The 19,045-nt window shown below is 42.4% G+C and overlaps 1 protein-coding gene across 1 annotated transcript in view; it reads right to left on the bottom strand.

Annotated features, from left to right (window-relative positions):
* Nucleotides 1–19,045, bottom strand: part of LOC106589721 (protein kinase C epsilon type) — a 159,466-nt gene that overhangs the window by 21,502 nt on the left and 118,919 nt on the right. Inside the window, exon 11 of the mRNA XM_082970524.1 lies at nt 15,897–16,051. Within this exon, the coding sequence (XP_082826650.1) occupies nt 15,897–16,051 (155 nt within the window). The remainder of the gene's footprint in view (nt 1–15,896; nt 16,052–19,045) is intronic.

Below are 19,045 nucleotides of genomic sequence, written 5' to 3'. Positions count from 1 at the left end.
AATCATTCTCTCTACTATCATTCTGATATTTCACATTCTTAAAATAAAGTGGTGAGCCTAACTGACCAAAGACAGGGCATTGTTGCTAGGATTAAATGTCAGGAATTGTGAAAAACTGAGTTTAAATGTATTTGGCTAAGGTGTATGTAAACCTCTGACTTCAACTGTATTTGCACGTGTTTGTTTTGGGCTTCGTTCCCTCATGTTCATGGGTCTCCCAAGTGGCGCAGTGGTCTAAGGCACTGCATCTCAGCTAGAGGTGTCACTACAGACAACCTGGTTTGAATCCATACTGTATCACAACTGGCCGTGATTGGGAGTCCCATAGGGTGGCGCACAATTGGCCCAGCGTTGTCTGAGTTTGGCTGGTGTTGGCCGTCATTGTAAATCACAATACTTTCTTTACTGACTTCCTGAGTTAAATAAAGGTAAAACCTTTTTTTTTATTACGTATGCTATTTTGGGAAGAGAAATTCAAAAAACTTTGTTTGCATTCCTGCGCCTGTCTCCTATCATTATACAACGTGACATGCCAAGTAGGCATACCTGTCCTTGAGTTCTAAATAGGAGACATTTTGTGTTTGCGAAAAAATTACGTTTTATAGTATGTGAAGAAACAAAAATATGTGTACTTTATGCTTTAATGACAGATGAAATACTAATTTTGACTTTTCATCTAGTAGAATTGTCTGCACACTATTGAGGAAGAGAATTGTCTTTTGAGATCCACGTGTGTCTGACGAAGAGTCGCACTTTACCAAAATGAACCAATGGCGGGAATCAATGCAATTGAGCATTAGATGAGGCATTCTCAGTAGGATGAGCCTAGTATGCTGATATGTGTTGCTTACTGCATTCGTTTTTTTTTAAACAGTACATTCTAAATAGTACATTATGTAGTTTAGTACACAGTATGAAGTTTAATTAAGTAGTATGGAAGCCAGATTTCGGACAGAGCCATGGTCTCAAATAGACATTTTAGCACAAAGGCACTTGTAGCTTTAAGGTTAAGCTAACCTTGAAAACAATTTCCTTTTCAATTTCCTTTTCCAATTATTTCAGTTCTAAAAATGAATCTACCTGCGGCAAGGAAAATGAATACAACACAATGAAACAGCAAGTCTTAAATTAGCTATTTGATGTAGTCTGCACAATAGATGATGACAATGATCAATGATTTTATTGCACAGCAGTGTGTACCAGTGCTCTCTCCATGTGTAGCAGCAGGTGGTCAAGAGCGCTAATGGAATGATAGTTATTTGAAGAAGTTCATTGAGTATACCCTGTGACGGTTACACTTAGATAACCTGGGTGCCAATGCCAATGTTTCTGCTTTGACTGGATTTGTTGTTGTTGATAATATAATATATAATATGCCATTTAGCAGACTCTTTTATTCAAAGCGACTAACAGTAGTGCACTCTTAGAAAAAAGGGTTATTCGGCTGTCCCCATAGGAGAACCCTTTGAATAACTAATTTTGGTTCCAGATAGAACCCTTTTGGTTTTAGATAGAACCCTTTTGGGTTCCATGCAAAACTGTTTCCAGATGGTTCTACATGGAAGCCAAAAGAGTTCTAACTGGAACCAAAAAGGCTTCTACCTGGAACCAAAAAGGGTTCTACCTCAAACTAAAAATGGTTCTCCTATGGGGACAGTCGTAGAACCCTTTAAGTCTTGCAGGTAGAAGCAGTCAGGTACCAATGCTATCATGTTGGTAGTTTGATCAAAGTTCTGGTCCTTGAATCTCTCTTTACTTCCTTGCACAGTCAGCCCATTTTGCTCTAGAGAGAAGGCCTTTTGGAGAGAAATCACAATTGCAATGTTGCAAGGCATTTCTCAAATATGAAATAGCTTGGAAATAATCTTTTGAGTCTTAAACTGGCTGGTGAGGAGTTAAAATCAATGATTGCTTCAATATATTTCTATGTCGACATTACAACGGATAACATATCATACCATGTACCAACATGGGCCACATCTCTCATGAATACAAATAAAATAAAATCTGACAAAACCCCAACAACAAACTTGCGTCAGAGTGTGCTTCCAACCAACAAACTCCAACTGAGATTATTGCTGAAAAAACAGAAAACAAACAGCTGTACGAGTATTCCATTGAAGTCGGAAGTTTACATACACCTTAGCCAAATACATACATTTATACAACAGTTTTTCACAATTTCTGACACTTAATCATAGTAAATATTCCCTGTCTTAGGTCAATTAGGATCACCACTTTATTTTAAGAATGTGAAATGTCAGAATAATAGTAGAGAGAATGATTTATTTCAGCTTTTATTTCTTTCATCACATTCCCAGTGGGTCAGAAGTTTACATACACTCAATTAGTATTTGGTAACATTGTCTTTAAATTGTTTAACTTGGGTCATACATTTCGGGTGGCCTTCCACAAGCTTCCCACAATAAGTTGGGTGAATTTTTGCCCATTCCTCCTGACAGAGCTGGTGTAACTGAGTCAGGTTTGTAGGCCTCCTTGCTCACACACGCTTTTTCAGTTCTGCCCACACACGCTTTTTCAGTTCTGCGCACAAATTTTGTATAGAATTGAGGTCAGGGCTTTGTGATGGCCACTCATATACCTTGACTTAGTTGTCCTTAAGTAATTTTGCCACAACTTTGGAAGTATGCTTGGGGTCATTGTCCATTTGGAAGACCCATTTGCGACCAAGCTTTAACTTCCTGACTGATGTCTAGAGATGTTGCTTCAATATATCCACATAATTTCCCTTCCTCATGATGCCATCTATTTTGTGAAGTGCACCAGTCCCTCCTGCAGAAAAGCACCCCCACAACATGATGCTGCCACCCCCGTGCTTCACGGTTGGGATGGTGTTTTTCGGCATGCAAGCCTCCCCCTTTTTCCTCCAAACATAATGATGGTCATTATGGCCAAACAGTTCTATTTTTGTTTCATCAGACCAGAGGACATTTCTCCAAAAAGTAAGATCTTTGTCCCCATGTGCAGTTGCAAACCGTAGTCTGGCTTTTTTATGGCGGTTTTGGAGCCATGGCTTCTTCCTTGCTGAGCGGCCTTTCAGGTTATGTTGATATAGGACTCGTTTTACTGTGGATATAGATACTTTTTTACCTGTTTCCTCCAGCATCTTCACAAGGGCCTTTGCTGTTGTTCTGGGATTGATTTGCACTTTTCGCACCAAAGTACGTTCATCTCTAAGAGACAGAATGCGTCTCCTTCCTGAGCGGTATGATGGCTGCGTGATCCCATGGTGTTTATACTTGCGTACTATTGTTTGTACAAATGAACGTGGTACCTTCAGGCATTTGGAAATTTCTCCCAAGGATGAACCAGACTTGTGGAGGTCAACCATTTTTTTCTGAGGTCTTGGCTGATTTCTTTAGATTTTTCCATGATGTCAAGCAAAGAGGCACTGAGTTTGAAGGTAGGCCTTGAAATACATCTACAGGTACACTGCCAATTGACTCAAATGATGTCAATTAGCCTATCAGAAGCTTCTAAAGCCATGACATCATTTTCTGGAATTTTCCAAGCTGTTTAAAGGCACAGTCAACTTAGTGTATGTGAGCTTCTGACCCACTGGAATTGTGATACAGTGAATTATCAGTGAAATAATCTGTCTGTAAACAATTGTTGGAAAAATTACTTGTGTCGTGCCCAAAGTAGATGTCCTAACCGACTTGCCAAAACTATAGTTTGTTAACAAAAAATGTGTGGAGTGGTTAAAAAACTAGTTTTAATGACTCCAACCTAAGTGTATGTAAACTTCCAACTTCAACTGTACATGTGGTATATGAACAGGAACTACTGTCACCATTGTCAGGACCTTTACTCAGGATGTTGGCAGGCATATACATTTTATATTACACACACACACACACACGCACACGCACACGCACACGCACACGCACACACACACACACGCACACGCACACGCACACGCACACACACACACACACACACACACACACACACACACACACACACACACACACACACACACCAATCAGGCTCAATTGAGAGCATTTCCTGTGTTTCATGTTAATCTTGTGGAGTGATTTTTCCATTACGTACACAGCAACCCTCTCTGCTCTGACAGTTAACCTCCCTCCCTCTGCTTCAAATGAGCTCCCCATTCAACCCAAAAGACACAAACACACAGGCACATGCACACACACATATGCATGTACGTACACGTGCGCGTATGCACATGCACAAACAAACACACAGGTTAGTGTTTTTTTGTCATGAATCTTGTTCTGGAGGCAACTCTGCAGAGTGGTCACCAGCTGACACAGCCACAAAGCAGTTCATCCTAAACCTAACCTTCACCACACTGCTAATCCTAACCTTAAATTATGACCGAAAAGCACATTTTTGTTTTCATACATTTTTACAATGTAGCTAAATTTGAATTTGCAGGGGGAAATCTAAGGGGAAATTGCTCAGTTCTGCCTCCAGGACTCCAACAATAAATGTCAACCTACGCGTGCACACACACGCACACACACGCACACACACATTATTCACTAGGACCCATGGGACAGCCCATGATCAATAGTGAGTAAGTACATTTCCTAGAAGTTCTAAAAAGAGACATAATGAGAATAGCTTTGAACAGGAGACACAGCCCCTTCTGTGCAGACACTGGTTCAAATACTTAGAAGAACAAACTGCCCTTAATATTTATTTCTATCTGGAAATATTGTCTGTCCACGCTAAAGTACACCACGCTAAACTACAGCTGAACCATATTAACTAAGTCCTTTTAAGTACACAACTACAGCTGAACCATATTAACTAAGTAGTTTTCAGTACACAACTACAGCTGAACCATATTAACTAAGTAGTTTTCAGTACACAACTACAGCTGAACCATATTAACTAAGTAGTTTTAAGTACACAACTACAGCTGAACCATATTAACTAAGTAGTTTTCAGTACATGCCCGATTCCAATGAGAGTTATCCGAGACCTGAGCATTAAAATGTCATGATATTCTTTCTCCAGATTACTACACCTAAATTCCCGAGCTAACACACAGATCCCAAAGGTGTCCATATAGAGAACATGGGCTATTTTCCTTCAGATAATTATTGAAGTTGGTGCAAAAAGAACCATACTTTTTGTGAGAAAATCACCTATTGACATAGCAATACATGTTGCATGTTCAAGTTCAACATGCATAAAGATGGAAATAGGGTGGGTGAATGATGGAGAGAAAGAGGGAGAGAAAGTGGGAGAGAAAGGGAGCGAAAAAGGGAGAGCAAGGGAGAGAAAGAGGGAGAGAAAGAGGGAGAGAAAGCTGGTATACATGAGGACAATCCGTGGAGGTGTCTGAATAAAGGTCAAAGGGAAGTCATGGAGAACAGGCATTACGTGGGACAGTCTTCAATGATATGGTATCTGGGGTAGCTATACATGGCTGTTTATTTTGATTGTACTGTATGCATGTCACACGCACACGTAGGTGGATGTTTGTATGTCTGCATAGTGTGTTTATTGCCAGGTTCATTAGTTTATAGGTTTATGAGTGTGGATTTGAACTGAGCATGTACAGTACACAATATGTGGTTGTATACATGGCTTGGTGGTGCATGTGAGTATGATTGCGTGTGTATTGTGCTGTGCTCTGTTGTGAATGCCGCCCATAGGGGCTCCAGTCTCATGTCAGCTTGTGCAGAGCGAGGAGGACGGACAGAAAGCCTGGTGATAGACTCCTCCCCTCTCCCCTCCCCGTCTATAGTGGCATACAGGCTTCTACCAGCCGACTGCATGCCAGTCCAGACTCGTCCCACATCACTAACAGATCAAACTGCTACTGTCTCAAATGAAACTTAGCCACTGTTTTCTTTTCTCTCTCTCAGAAGTGGGGGTTGAGGGGGAGTCATGTACCTACTTCCCAGAGTATTCCCAAAAGGGTTGTTTGTATTCTTGGTTGGTGTGCTCAACAGGTCACAGAGAGGTAAGGCTGAGTCAACTCAGGTTAAGTATGTGGCGTTACGTTAAATGTTGTAGACCTCCCACGCAAAGGTGCGTGCATCACATTCGTCAATCCTGGCTTTCCCTGATTTCATTGATTTGCCAAGTCCGAACAAAGCGAAATCCACTGACAGAACACGACAGAATAGCCTTGAGTGGAAATCATAAAGACATCTTCATCGTCATCCTACGCTCAATAACTACTCTCTGGAAGACAAAGCTGACACTTGCAGAGCTCTACAGTGAATGTGCTCGAATAATATCAAATGGATTTCGTTAAAGGTAGACTCAGCGTTATGACGTTGCAACAAGCAGCACCGTAGATATTGCGATGAGCCCGATGCAAGACTTTGCTCTCACACAGTCACACAGGGTATCTGTGCATGTGCGCGGGTTCGCTTCAGGCTTCTACAATGTGGTAGCTACGGCACCAAAACAGCAAAGTTTAGCCTTGCGCGTCAATACTTTTAGTTGTTGCGGAAATTTACCCACTACTGCTGTTTATTACTTTATACATCACTGAGTGTACCTTTAAAGCTAAAACTTGCTCCCTGACATTATTAATAAACACTGAAATAAATAGTCATTCAGACAATACGTGGAATCAAAAAGGCACCAAGGAGGCTGGCTATACTCTGCGCTGCTAAAATCACGTAGCCAGAACCCTTTGATTAGGAACAGGGACAATGAGTCCAGACTATAGTCTCACCAACTTTCCTGTCTTGAACACAAGCTCACTGCACAGCCCAGAGAGAGAGAGGGTAAGTGACAGAGAGAGGGAGAGAGAGTGAACGACAGAGAGAGACAGAGAGAGAGCCAGAGAGAGAGAGAGAGAGAGGGCAAAAGAAAGAGAGAGAGAGCAAAAGAAAGAGAGACAGGGGGAGTGAAGGGGAGAAAGGGAGAGAGAGAAAGAGCACCTTCAACCTACAGTAAATACTGTAGCCAGACTATTATTCCATTCCATTAACTATTATTCTTTTGATTTTACACAATACACAATTGGCCTGCTAACTACCTACACATATTGACAGACGGAATTTCATGACTTTTCCATGACTTTTATACAAATTTCCATTACCAATAATTGGCAGCGTCTATGTATGTACACTCAGGTGGCCAGTTTGTTAGGTACATCTAGTACCGGGTTGGATCCCCTTTGCCTCCAGAACAGCCTGAATTCTTCGGGGAATGGAAACGTTGCTCAATTGGTATCAAGAAACCTAACGTGTGCCAGGAAAATATTCCCCACACCATTATACCACCACCACCATTGTCACCATCCAGGATGGAGCCATGGACTCATGCTGTTTACACCAGAACCTGACTCTACCATCAGCATGACGCAACAGGAACCAGGATTTGTCGGACCAGGCAATGTTTTTACACTCCTCAATTGTCCAGTGTTGGAGCCACTTCTTCTTGTTTTTATCTGACAGGAGTGGAACCCGGTGTGGTCGTCTGCTGCAATAATAGCCCATCCACTACAAGGAAGCATGAGTTGTGTGTTCCGAAATGCCGTTCTGCACACCACTGTTGTACTACGCCATTATTTGCCTGTTTGTGGCCCGCCTGTTAGCTTGCACGATTCGTACCATTCTCCTTCGTCCTCTCATCAACAAGCTGTTTTCGCCCACAGGACTTCGCACCATTCTCGGTAAACCCTAGACACTGTCGTGCGTGAAAAGCCCAGGAGGACATCCGTTTCTGAGATACTGGAACCGGCACGCCTGGCACCGATGATCATACCATTCTCAAAGTCACTTAGGTCACTCGTTTCACCCATTCTAACATTTAATCAAACCGTAACTGAATGCTTCAATGCATGTCTGCCTGCTTTATATAGCTAGCCATGGCCACGTGACTCACTGCTAGGAGCGAAATATTTTAATTCAAGTGTCAGCCAGACAGCCACTCACAAAGTAAACTACCGATCACTGTCCATTTGTACTGAAAGTGCAACATGTCTATGCGGCTGCATGACTATCAAATCGATGATAGGCTTTCTATGGTGCAATGGCTCAGCTTTGCTTTAGCTAATGGATAAATGTTTATTGGTAGGTCTATTTGGTCATCATTTTCTCAGGTTAAGCCTAACATTCCACAAAGCTATACAAGGTGTCGCAATGCTGCCATTTTTAGACTGCTGGCTAGTAGTGATAATGCAATTACTTTTTAAGTAATTCATGTTGGAAATTTAAACACTGCAGATTGTCAAATACATTTTCCATACAACAGAATACTAATCAGCTACCAATTGATTTTTTTAGAATATACAGCTGTCCTGTATAGGCTACCTGAAAGTGCAAGACTTGAGCCATCCTTGCGCTCTCTCCCAGCTTGGATAGAAAGTTGTTGTGTGCAAAAACAGTCTATTAATGCCAAATAATACAGTCAGTCCACCCTCAAAACACTAGCTTACTAGGGATTGTTTCATTATGCAGTGTACTATCTATAGCTATATACTGTATTTAGCTGCTTTTTACACTACCGGTCAAAAGTTTTAGAACACCTACTAATTGAAGGGTTTTTCTTCATTTTTACTATTTTCTACATTGTAGAATAATAGTGAAGACATCAAAACTATGAAATAACACATATGGAATCATGAAGTAACCAAAAAAGGGTTAGACAAATCAAATATATTTTATATTTGAGATTCTTCAAATAGCAATCCTTTGCCTTGAAGGACACATTTGCTAAGCACTTGTTGGCTGCTTTTCCTTCACTCTGCGGTCCGACTCATCCCAAACCATCTCAATTGGGTTGAGGTCGGGTGATTGTGGAGGCCAGGTCATCTGATGCAGCACTCCATCACTCTCCTTCTTGGTAAAATAGCCCTTACACAGCCTGGAGGTGTGTTGGGTCATTGTCCTGTTGAAAAACAAATGATAGTCCCACTAAACCCAAACCAGATGGAATGGCGTATCCCTGCAGAATGCTGTGGTAGCCATGCTGGTTAAGTGTGCCTTGAATTCTAAATAAATCATGGACAGGGTCATCAGCAAAGCACCCCTACACCATAACACCTCCTCCTCCATGCTTCACGGTGGGAAATACAAATACAGGAGATAATCCGTTCACCTAATCTGCGTCTCACACAGCGGTTTGAATCAAAAATTTCCAATTTGGACTCCAGACCAAAGGACAAATTTCCACCAGTCTAATGTCCATTGCTCGTGTTTCTTGGGCCAAGCAAGTCTCTTATTCTTATTGGTGTCCTTTAGTAGTGGTTTCTTTGCAGCAATTCAACCAAGAAGGCCTGATTCACGCAGTCTCCTCCACAGTGTCTGTTACTTGAACTCTGTGAAGCATGTATTTGAGCTGCAATTTCTGAGGCTGGTAACTCTAATAAACGTATCCTCTGCAGCAGAGGTAACTCTGGGTCTTCCATTCCTGTGGCGGTTGTCACGAGAGCCAGTTTCATCATAGCGCTTGATGGTTTTTGCGACTGCACTCAACGTTCTTGAAATGTTCCGTATTGACTGACCTTCATGTCTTAAAGTAATGATGGACTGTCATTTCTCTTTGCTTATTTGAGCTGCTCTTGCCATAATATGGACTTGGTCTTTTACCAAATATGGCTATCTTCTGTATACCGCCCTACCTTGTCACAACACTACTGATTGTCTCAAATGCATTGAGAAGGAAAGAAATGCCAGAAATTAACTTTAAAGAAAGCACACCTGTTAATTGAAATGCATTCCAGGTGACTACCTCATGAAGCTGGTTGAGAGAATGCCAAGAGTGTGCAAAGCTGTCAACAAGGCAAAGGGTGGCTATTTGAAGAATTCCAAATCTAAAATACATTTTGATCAGTTTAACACTTTTTTGGTTACTACATAATTCCATACGTTTATTTCATCCATATGTGTTATACAATGTGGAAAATAGTAAAAATAAAGAAAAAGCCTTGAATGAGTAGGTGTTCTAAAACTTTTGACCGGTAGTGTAGGTCCTATTTATAAACTTTTACAAATAAAAATTACACATCAAATAGACTTACAACGAGGAAAAATGTAGTCGGCTTAAGGATAAATTCAGCCACTATTTATTGTTGAACTCAGCAAGTTTTGTCTGGCTGATAGCCTACACAAATGGGCTGCAATATTCAAGGTAAATTAAATTAAGCCTAAATCAAATTAAATCCAACTTGAGAGGGTCCCCTGGTCTCTTGAAGTCTTTTTTGTGTGCAAATGTTTTCACCACGGCCTGTAGGTCCAGGTTGCGGGCCCGACAGTGTTGCCAACCCAGACAGTCTGTCCTAAGACATTGTGCATTATATGTCCACTGCGCTGCACACAATTTAAACTTAGTCTTGAATGATGAATGCCAAGGTCTACCAGAGATAAGGGGCAGTTAATACTGAAACCACACAACTCAAACGCCGGTTCACCAATATGAACCAAAATCAAAAACCGCTTTATTTGCTCAAGCTCTCCAGAACTGTTGTCCACTAAATATGATAAACTGTTTCATCTGCTAATTTATTAGCTGTCCAGTATCCAGACGACCTGACTTCAGAGCTTCCTATAGGGAATTAAGGAGTATGATAGGCTCAATTAAAGATGTTGCAGAACTGCTGTATTTGAAGCACTCCTCCCTTCTGCCCTGTTTCCCTGATGTTGCTAAGGTAACCAAGCTGTTTTTAGCATCCCTGTAACTGTCACTTCTGCGAAGAGATGGTTCCTAAACTAAAACTCATCAAGAACTACCTAAGATGCATTAGGTTCTTGGTCTGATATGCACTTTTGAACATCTGAGTAACCTCCACTCATTGCACTGGCACCGTCGTAGTCTTGACCACGGCATTTGTTCGCCGATATCCCCCTTATACAACCAGTTAAATGTTTTATTTTTCAAGACTTGGGGCACTTTTTCAGGCACATTCCTGAAGCCCAAGAAACAAACACTTCGCTTCCTAGTACATATGGAAATGAAAAAGGTTCATGAATGAATTACTTTTTGGAGGGTTACTGTCAAGATTATTTATTACATATAAAATGTTTGGACATCGATGACTGGCGCATGGGCCCCCAGAGCTTGTGGGCCCCCCCCACCTTGTGGGTCTGCGGGGGTGTCCAGTATGCCAGTGCATGGGGTCAACCCTCAGTCTGGAGAGCTACTATGTGTGCAGACTTTTCATCAAGCCCTGCTCAAACACATCAGAGACAGCTTATCAAGGTCTGGTTAAGCAGCTCATTTCTAAAATGTGGTTTGTTAGACGGGGACTGGAATAAAAGCCTGCACCCACATTAGCTCTCCTGGAAAATGATTGACCAGCCTTGATGTATAACATTGCAACATTACAACCAAATACGTTTCATGCCTTTTGAAATAATTAGCTCATTCAATACATCACAGATCAAATGGCTATCTTTTTATTCAGCTGAAGCAAGCCCAAAAATGTTCTTCAGGAATGTACCTTTTCGAGTTTAGTCATATTTATCATAGCTACCTTAGACGTGTTTATTTTGCAGGCAGACTAACATCTATTGAGTTGCAATGTCCCATACATTGGATGCCCAAATCAACTGGAAGAATCTACAAAACACGATTTGAAGCCACGTAATCCAAAAGAAAAAAGAGGAATGTTTTGGTTTTTATGACGGTAATTATAAACCAATTCATCAGTTGTTACATAAAATATTTTTTCCTAAAATTACTGTTCGCGATTCACAAATTATTATTTTGATTCACATGATTCGATTCACCATGATTGACCTGAATCCCAACTAATACAATGGCGAAGTGAATTGTTCATTTTGTCAAAAAGAATCGTCTAAATGAATCATATGAATCGTTCAAGAAAGTGAATCAACTTTGTATGGCCTTATTTGCTAGTGTCAGTGGAAAGCTTTTCGGGAAATGACATGACAAAAACATGAATACATGCTAATAATAGCGAAACAGTTATCTAGAGTACAAGGTATGTTTTGAATTGGCTACCTAGTTATTAGTGTGTTCTCTATCATATTTTAAAGGCTTACCTGCCTCTCTCTCCTTGAGCAATGGCCCACTCGTCTCGCACAAATGCAGGTGATGTGTGCAAACACAGATGCTCTAAAGTGTCATTCCAATCCTGGCTGATATGTTGATTTTTATTTAATTGATCAAATATATATTTTAAACTGTTTCTAAAGAAATTACATTAACAGAAATTATGACTTTAGGATTTTAAAACTTTCCAAAACGTTTCTGCCCGTAGGTGACAAAATAACACTAATCTACCCATTAACCAAAGTAGCTTTGGGAGTACAGCCAATACTAAATAATACCTGCATTGGACATTCAGTGTAAGGAGACCGATTCATAGCATTGTTTGTCAGTTGGCCTAATGTTATGCAGGTGGCTCACTCTAAGAGGATACTAAGTCATGACCCCTGGAGTTACAGACTAAACAGAAGACGGTAGATTTCCCTCTGAGTGCTTATTGTCTGAATCAGAGAGGACCAGTATACTGACAAATACCTAGTGAGTGGGCGAGTAAGTGAGTGCGTGAGTGAGTTAGTGAGTGGGTGAGAGAGAGAGAGAGAGAGAGAGAGAGAGAGAGAGAGAGAGAGAGAGAGAGAGAGAGAGAGAGAGTGAGTGAGTGAGTGAGTGAGTGAGTGAGTGAGTGAGTGAGTGAGTGAGTGAGTGAGTGAGTGAGTGAGTGAGTGAGTGAGTGAGTGAGTGAGTGAGTGAGTGAGTGAGTGAGTGAGTGAGTGAGTGAGTGAGTAAGAGAGTGAGTGAGTGAGTGAGTGGGAAGGTGACTTTATTTTCCTCTGCATTCCATTGGAGCCTGGCTGTTTCCTTTAGCTCTCGGAATGACTAAGTCCAGGAAGAGAGGCGTTGACGAAGCCTTAATTCAATACAACATTAAGCTTTAAATGGGACTTTTCCTGTTAGGAGGTCATGGTGGTGGAGGTGAAAACAGACTGGGTGGGTTTCAAACTCCCAACTCCCAACCACGGGTGGTTGAGGGGTCCTCAGGTCAAGATGGGCACCAAGAACACTGGGCACAGAAACTTCTAGAAAGCCCGTGTACTGTAGGTGGGGGCTGATTAGAGCTGGGTCTACTCAAAGTGTTAGAGACTGATAGCTGCCAGAAGAGAACTACTGTCAACAGGGACAACATAGTTGATGGCTGCCAGAAGAGAACTACTGTCTACAGGGGCAACATAGTTGATGGCTGCCAGAAGAGAACTACTGTCTACAGGGGCAACATAGTTGATGGCTGCCAGAAGAGAACTACTGTCAACAGGGACAACATAGTTGATGGCTGCCAGAAGAGAACTACTGTCTACAGGGACAACATAGTTGATGGCTGCCAGAAGAGAACTACTGTCTACAGGGGCAACATAGTTGATGGCTGCCAGAAGAGAACTACTGTCTACAGGGACAACATAGTTGATAGCTGCCAGAAGAGAACTACTGTCTACAGGGACAACATAGTTGATGGCTGCCAGAAGAGAACTACTGTCTACAGGGGCAACATAGTTGATGGCTGCCAGAAGAGAACTACTGTCTACAGGGACAACATAGTTGATGGCTGCCAGAAGAGAACTACTGTCTACAGGGACAACATAGTTGATGGCTGCCAGAAGAGAACTACTGTCTACAGGGACAACATAGTTGATGGCTGCCAGAAGAGAACTACTGTCTACAGGGACAACATAGTTGATGGCTGCCAGAAGAGAACTACTGTCAACAGGGACAACATAGTTGATGGCTGCCAGAAGAGAACTACTGTCTACAGGGACAACATAGTTGATGGCTGCCAGAAGAGAACTACTGTCAACAGGGGCAACATAGTTGATGGCTGCCAGAAGAGAACTACTGTCTACAGGGGCAACATAGTTGATGGCTGCCAGAAGAGAACTACTGTCTACAGGGACAACATAGTTGATGGCTGCCAGAAGAGAACTACTGTCTACAGGGACAACATAGTTGATGGCTGCCAGAAGAGAACTACTGTCTACAGGGACAACATAGTTGATAGCTGCCAGAAGAGAACTACTGTCTACAGGGGCAACATAGTTGATGGCTGCCAGAAGAGAACTACTGTCTACAGGGACAACATAGTTGATGGCTGCCAGAAGAGAACTACTGTCTACAGGGGCAACATAGTTGATAGCTGCCAGAAGAGAACGACTGTCTACAGGGGCAACATAGTTGATGGCTGCCAGAAGAGAACTACTGTCTACAGGGACAACATAGTTGATGGCTGCCAGAAGAGAACTACTGTCTACAGGGACAACATAGTTGATAGCTGCCAGAAGAGAACTACTGTCTACAGGGGCAACATAGTTGATGGCTGCCAGAAGAGAACTACTGTCTACAGGGGCAACATAGTTGATGGCTGCCAGAAGAGAACTACTGTCTACAGGGACAACATAGTTGATGGCTGCCAGAAGAGAACTACTGTCTACAGGGGCAACATAGTTGATAGCTGCCAGAAGAGAACTACTGTCAACAGGGGCAACATAGTTGTGCAGCCCAGAGGGAGTCTGGGTTTGTGTGTGGTAAACGACAGTGAGATGAGAGGATAAACAGAGCGCCAGAAACAGGATAAATCAGCACTGGCAGTAAACAACCTGGTATAAACACAGGCTCCATGGCCCCGAACAACACACAACACAACATAAACCCGTTAGAACTTTGACCCAGTTGAGTTGAAAGTTCAGTTTGCTTTGGACTCCCTAAGACCTGTATCAAGCATCTCAGAGAAGTGTTGGTTTATGATCAGTTTTACATTTAAGATCCCAATGAATAAGATTGCAAGGATGAAGGGATCTGATGTTAGATCAGTATTCCGACTCTGAGATGATTGATACATAAGGCCCCTGATCCCAAGTCAGATTCTCCTCACTCAAAGTTAGCGTGAGACCGAAATTTGGACTGTACATTATTATTATTATTTGGGGGGAAAGGTGGGAATACATTTGGATTGAATCTACTGTCTTGTTACAATGATGTTATGATTTGTCATGGAGATGCATTCTGATAGTCTGTCTGTGTTGTTATTGGTTGACAATGATGCTGTGACAGTCACCGGTAGAAAATAGTTACTTCTGGGAAGGATGTTGATTGACAGAGGAGAGTGAGGTAGTGTTGGCCCAGTCTAACCACAGATGTTCTTCTCCCCCCCACAGTCCTTGGGTTAGGGACATACTGGGCTACTGTACCTGGATATCAGCCCATTACAGGATAGTCATCATTGAACAATTACTGTAATAGTGAAGCAATTGAGTTCAAGTTGAGTTCAACTGGGTTGAATATAATTTGATATAATAGAATTCGGATAGCATTGGAATTGGAATGTTGAAATAACAGGATAGCGTTATGGTATACTGTAGGTCTATCATTATAAGCCTGGCCCCAGATCAGTCTGTCATGTTTAGTAAAACAATTACAATAAAGGGAGCAAAAAAATCACAAACTGATCTGTAACCAGACGAGGGTAGCAACATGTGTATTTTTATTTTATTTAACCTTTATTTAACTAGGCAAGTCAGTTAAGAACAAATTCTTATTTACAATGACAGCCTACTGGGGAACAGTGGGTTAACTGCAAAATTCCAGTAACTTTCTGAAAATCCCCAGGGGTTTTCCAGAATTTCCAGGATTCCAGGATGTTAACAGAATGTTGCAACCCTTAACCAGGCTAGTATGACATGGTGAAGTTTAGAGCCTTAGAGTCGGGTTAAGTCTTTCTCTATACAATGTTATTAGGTGCTACCACTAACAGGCTAGTGTGTATGTGTGTGTGTATGTGTATGTGTATGTGTATGTGTGCGTGCGTGCGTGCGTGCGTGCGTGTGCGTGCGTGCGTGTGTGTGTGTATAGGGGTGTGTGTGTATATGTGTTTGTGTGTGTGTATATGTGTGTGTGAGCACGCATGTGTACGTGCCTGTGTGTATTTGTGTGTGTGTTACCTGTAGATTACTCCATGTTGGTGAAGGAACATGAGGGCAGACGTGACCTCGGCGGCGTAGAAGCGAGAGCGCGCCTCGTCAAACTTCCTGGAACGCTGGATCTGGAACATAAGGTCTCCTCCGTTCACGTACTCCATCACAAAGAACAGACGGTCCTGGAGATGGAGGGAGAGAAGGAGGAGGAGAGACAGAGAGAAAGACAGTAAGACAAGAAGAAGGGTTACATCTTTTTCACTCATGATTAAAACAATCCCTATAAAGACCAGAGAAAAGTTTTACTATGTGTCTCAAAGAATAAAGAGTTAATGATCAGATTGCATTGTGGAAGTAGACTGTTACAGTTATCATATAGCTAGTCAATTCAGCTCAATAAAGATTGAACTGAAGTTTGACAGTGTGACCCTCTGAGTAGAACCAGTATTGCTGATTTGCATTAGAGCATATTAAACCAACCTTAACCCTGCATTAACCCCTCCACACTTCCACCTTCACAAATAACTGTGGTCCTTATGGTCAGCAATCAATACCTGCCCCTAAGGCTAAGCCCCCCAGCCATCCCCACCCCACCCACAGCCCCTATTCTCCAGGCACAGAGAGCTGTCTCTCTGGGAACAACGGTCCCCTTCCTGAATTCCAGCTCCCAATAGGAAATCAGATTGAGGCGGGCGGGGGGTGGGTATATAAAAAGCCCTCTATATAAGAAAGGAGTGGTCCCGTCCGAACCATTGTTTAACGCCACAGGGGTCACGAAGCTATAAGACCAATGACACATATTCCATCATTCCTATTACAATGGTGCTTAACCCAGCAATCGAGAAAAATACCTTCATTAGATACTCGTCTTCCACAACTGGGAATTTACAGATTGTCCTTGGTCGTATTAAGGCATAAGGAGGATTTCTCCAAATGTTGACACCCCACCTACAGACCTCTATTACCAACACCCCACCTCGGGGCTCCCGAGTGGCGCAGCTGTCTAAGGTACTGCATCTCAGTGCAAGAGGCGTCACTACAGTCCCTGGTTTGATTCCAGGCTGTATCACATCCGGCCGTGATTGGGAGTCCCATAGGGCGGCGCACATTTTGCCCAGCGTCGTCCGGGTTTGGCCGGGGTAGGCCGTCATTGTAAATAAGAATTTGTTCTTAACTGACTTGCCTAGTTAAATAAAAGTTTAAAAATATATATGTATTGTCACACCCTGATCTGTTTTACCTGTCTTTGTGATTCTCTCCACCTCCAAGTGTCGCCCATCTATCCCATTATCCCCTGTGTATTTATACCTGTGTTGTCTGTTGCCAGTTCGTCTTGTTTGTCAAGTCAACCAGCGTTTTTGTTCTCAGCTCCTGCTTTTCCCCAGTCTCTCTTTTTCTCGCACTCCTTGTTTTGACACTTGCCTGTCCTAACCCTGAGCCTCCTGCCGACCTGTACCTTTGCCCCACCTCTGGATTACTGACCTCTGCCTACCCTGACTCTGAGCCTGCCTGCCGTCCGGTAACGTTGCCCCACCTCTGGATTACTGACCCCTACCTGCCTTGACCTGTCTGTTGCCTGCCCCCGTTGGATTATTAAACCATTGTTAGTTTGACGTTGTCTGTATCTGGGTCTTACCTTCATACCTGATATATCAAATCAAATCAAAGTTTATTTGTCACGTGCGCCAAATACAACAGGTATAGACCTTACAGTGAAATGCTTACTTACAGGCTCTAACCAATAGTGTAAAAAAGGTATTAGGTGAATATGTAAGTAAAGAAATAAAAACAACAGTAAAAAGACAGTGAAAAACAATAGCGAGGCTATATACAGTAGCGAGGCTATAAAAGTATCGAGGCTACATACAGACACCGGTTAGTCAGGCTGATTGAGGTAGTATGTAGATGTAGATATAGTTAAAGTGACTATGCATATATGATGAACAGAGAGTAGCAGTAGCGTAAAAGAGGGGTTGGTGGGTGGTGGGACACAATGCAGATAGCCCGGTTAGACAATGTGCAGGAGCACTGGTTGGTCGGGCCAATTGAGGAAGTATGTACATATGTACATGAATGTATAGTTAAAGTGACTGTGCATATATGATAAACAGAGAGTAGCAGCAGTGTAAAAGAGGGGTTGGGGGGTGTATATATATATATATATATATATATATATATATATATATATATATTAAATCTACAGTATTACCGAAAGCCCACCTACAGTACTGTATTACCGACACCCCACCTACAGTACTGTATTACCGACACCCCACCTACAGTACTGTATTACCGACACCCCACCTACAGTACTGTATTACCGACACCCCACCTACAGTACTGTATTACCGACACCCCACCTACAGTACTGTATTACCGACACCCCACATACAGTACTGTATTACCGACACCCCACCTACAGTACTGTATTACCGACACCCCACATACAGTACTGTATCACCGACACCCCACCTACAGTACTGTATTACTGACACCCCACCTACAGTACTGTATTACCGACACCCCACCTACAGTACTGTATTACCGACACCCTACCTACAGTACTGTATTACCGACACCCTACCTACAGTACTGTATTACCGACACCCCACCTACAGTACTGTATTACCGACACCCCACCTACAATACTGTATTACCGACACCCCACCTACAGTACTGTATTACCGACACCCCACCTACAGTACTGTATTACCGACACCCCACATACAGTACTGTATTACTGACACCCCACCTACAGTACTGTATTACTGCACTCTGTGTAGGAGCAGGTGTAGTACTTGCAGATTGAGGAGTCTCAATCTGGTTATTTATTGAAGGTCATTAAAGGGAATATAATATGTAGTCAATTCCCCAGGAGCATGGATTCTAGTACAGGATATGATCAGCTGGATCATCAACAGTTGTCACACAGTGTTTGAGAGACACTCGCCCAAAACCCTAAAGAGCAAGCAATGCAAATCTGTGATGAATCACGGAGATCAATGTGGTTTAGGGATTTAAGTGACATGAGGAGACTAGAATGCTTAGTGTTACAATATTACTGTAATGCTTGGCCTCTGCTTCATTGACTACAGCCTTGAACTGTACAACCTAACACAGGAGCTAAAATAGGCTTCCCTCACACTGCTAGGGGACTGGTAGGCTACCCTCTCACA

The sequence above is a fragment of the Salmo salar genome, chromosome 28, assembly GCF_965601325.2.
Source record: "Salmo salar chromosome 28, fSalSal1, whole genome shotgun sequence".
NCBI lineage: Eukaryota > Metazoa > Chordata > Actinopteri > Salmoniformes > Salmonidae > Salmo > Salmo salar.
The sequence above is the reverse complement of the archived record's forward strand: the minus strand, read 5'-3'. Positions and strand labels throughout refer to the sequence as shown.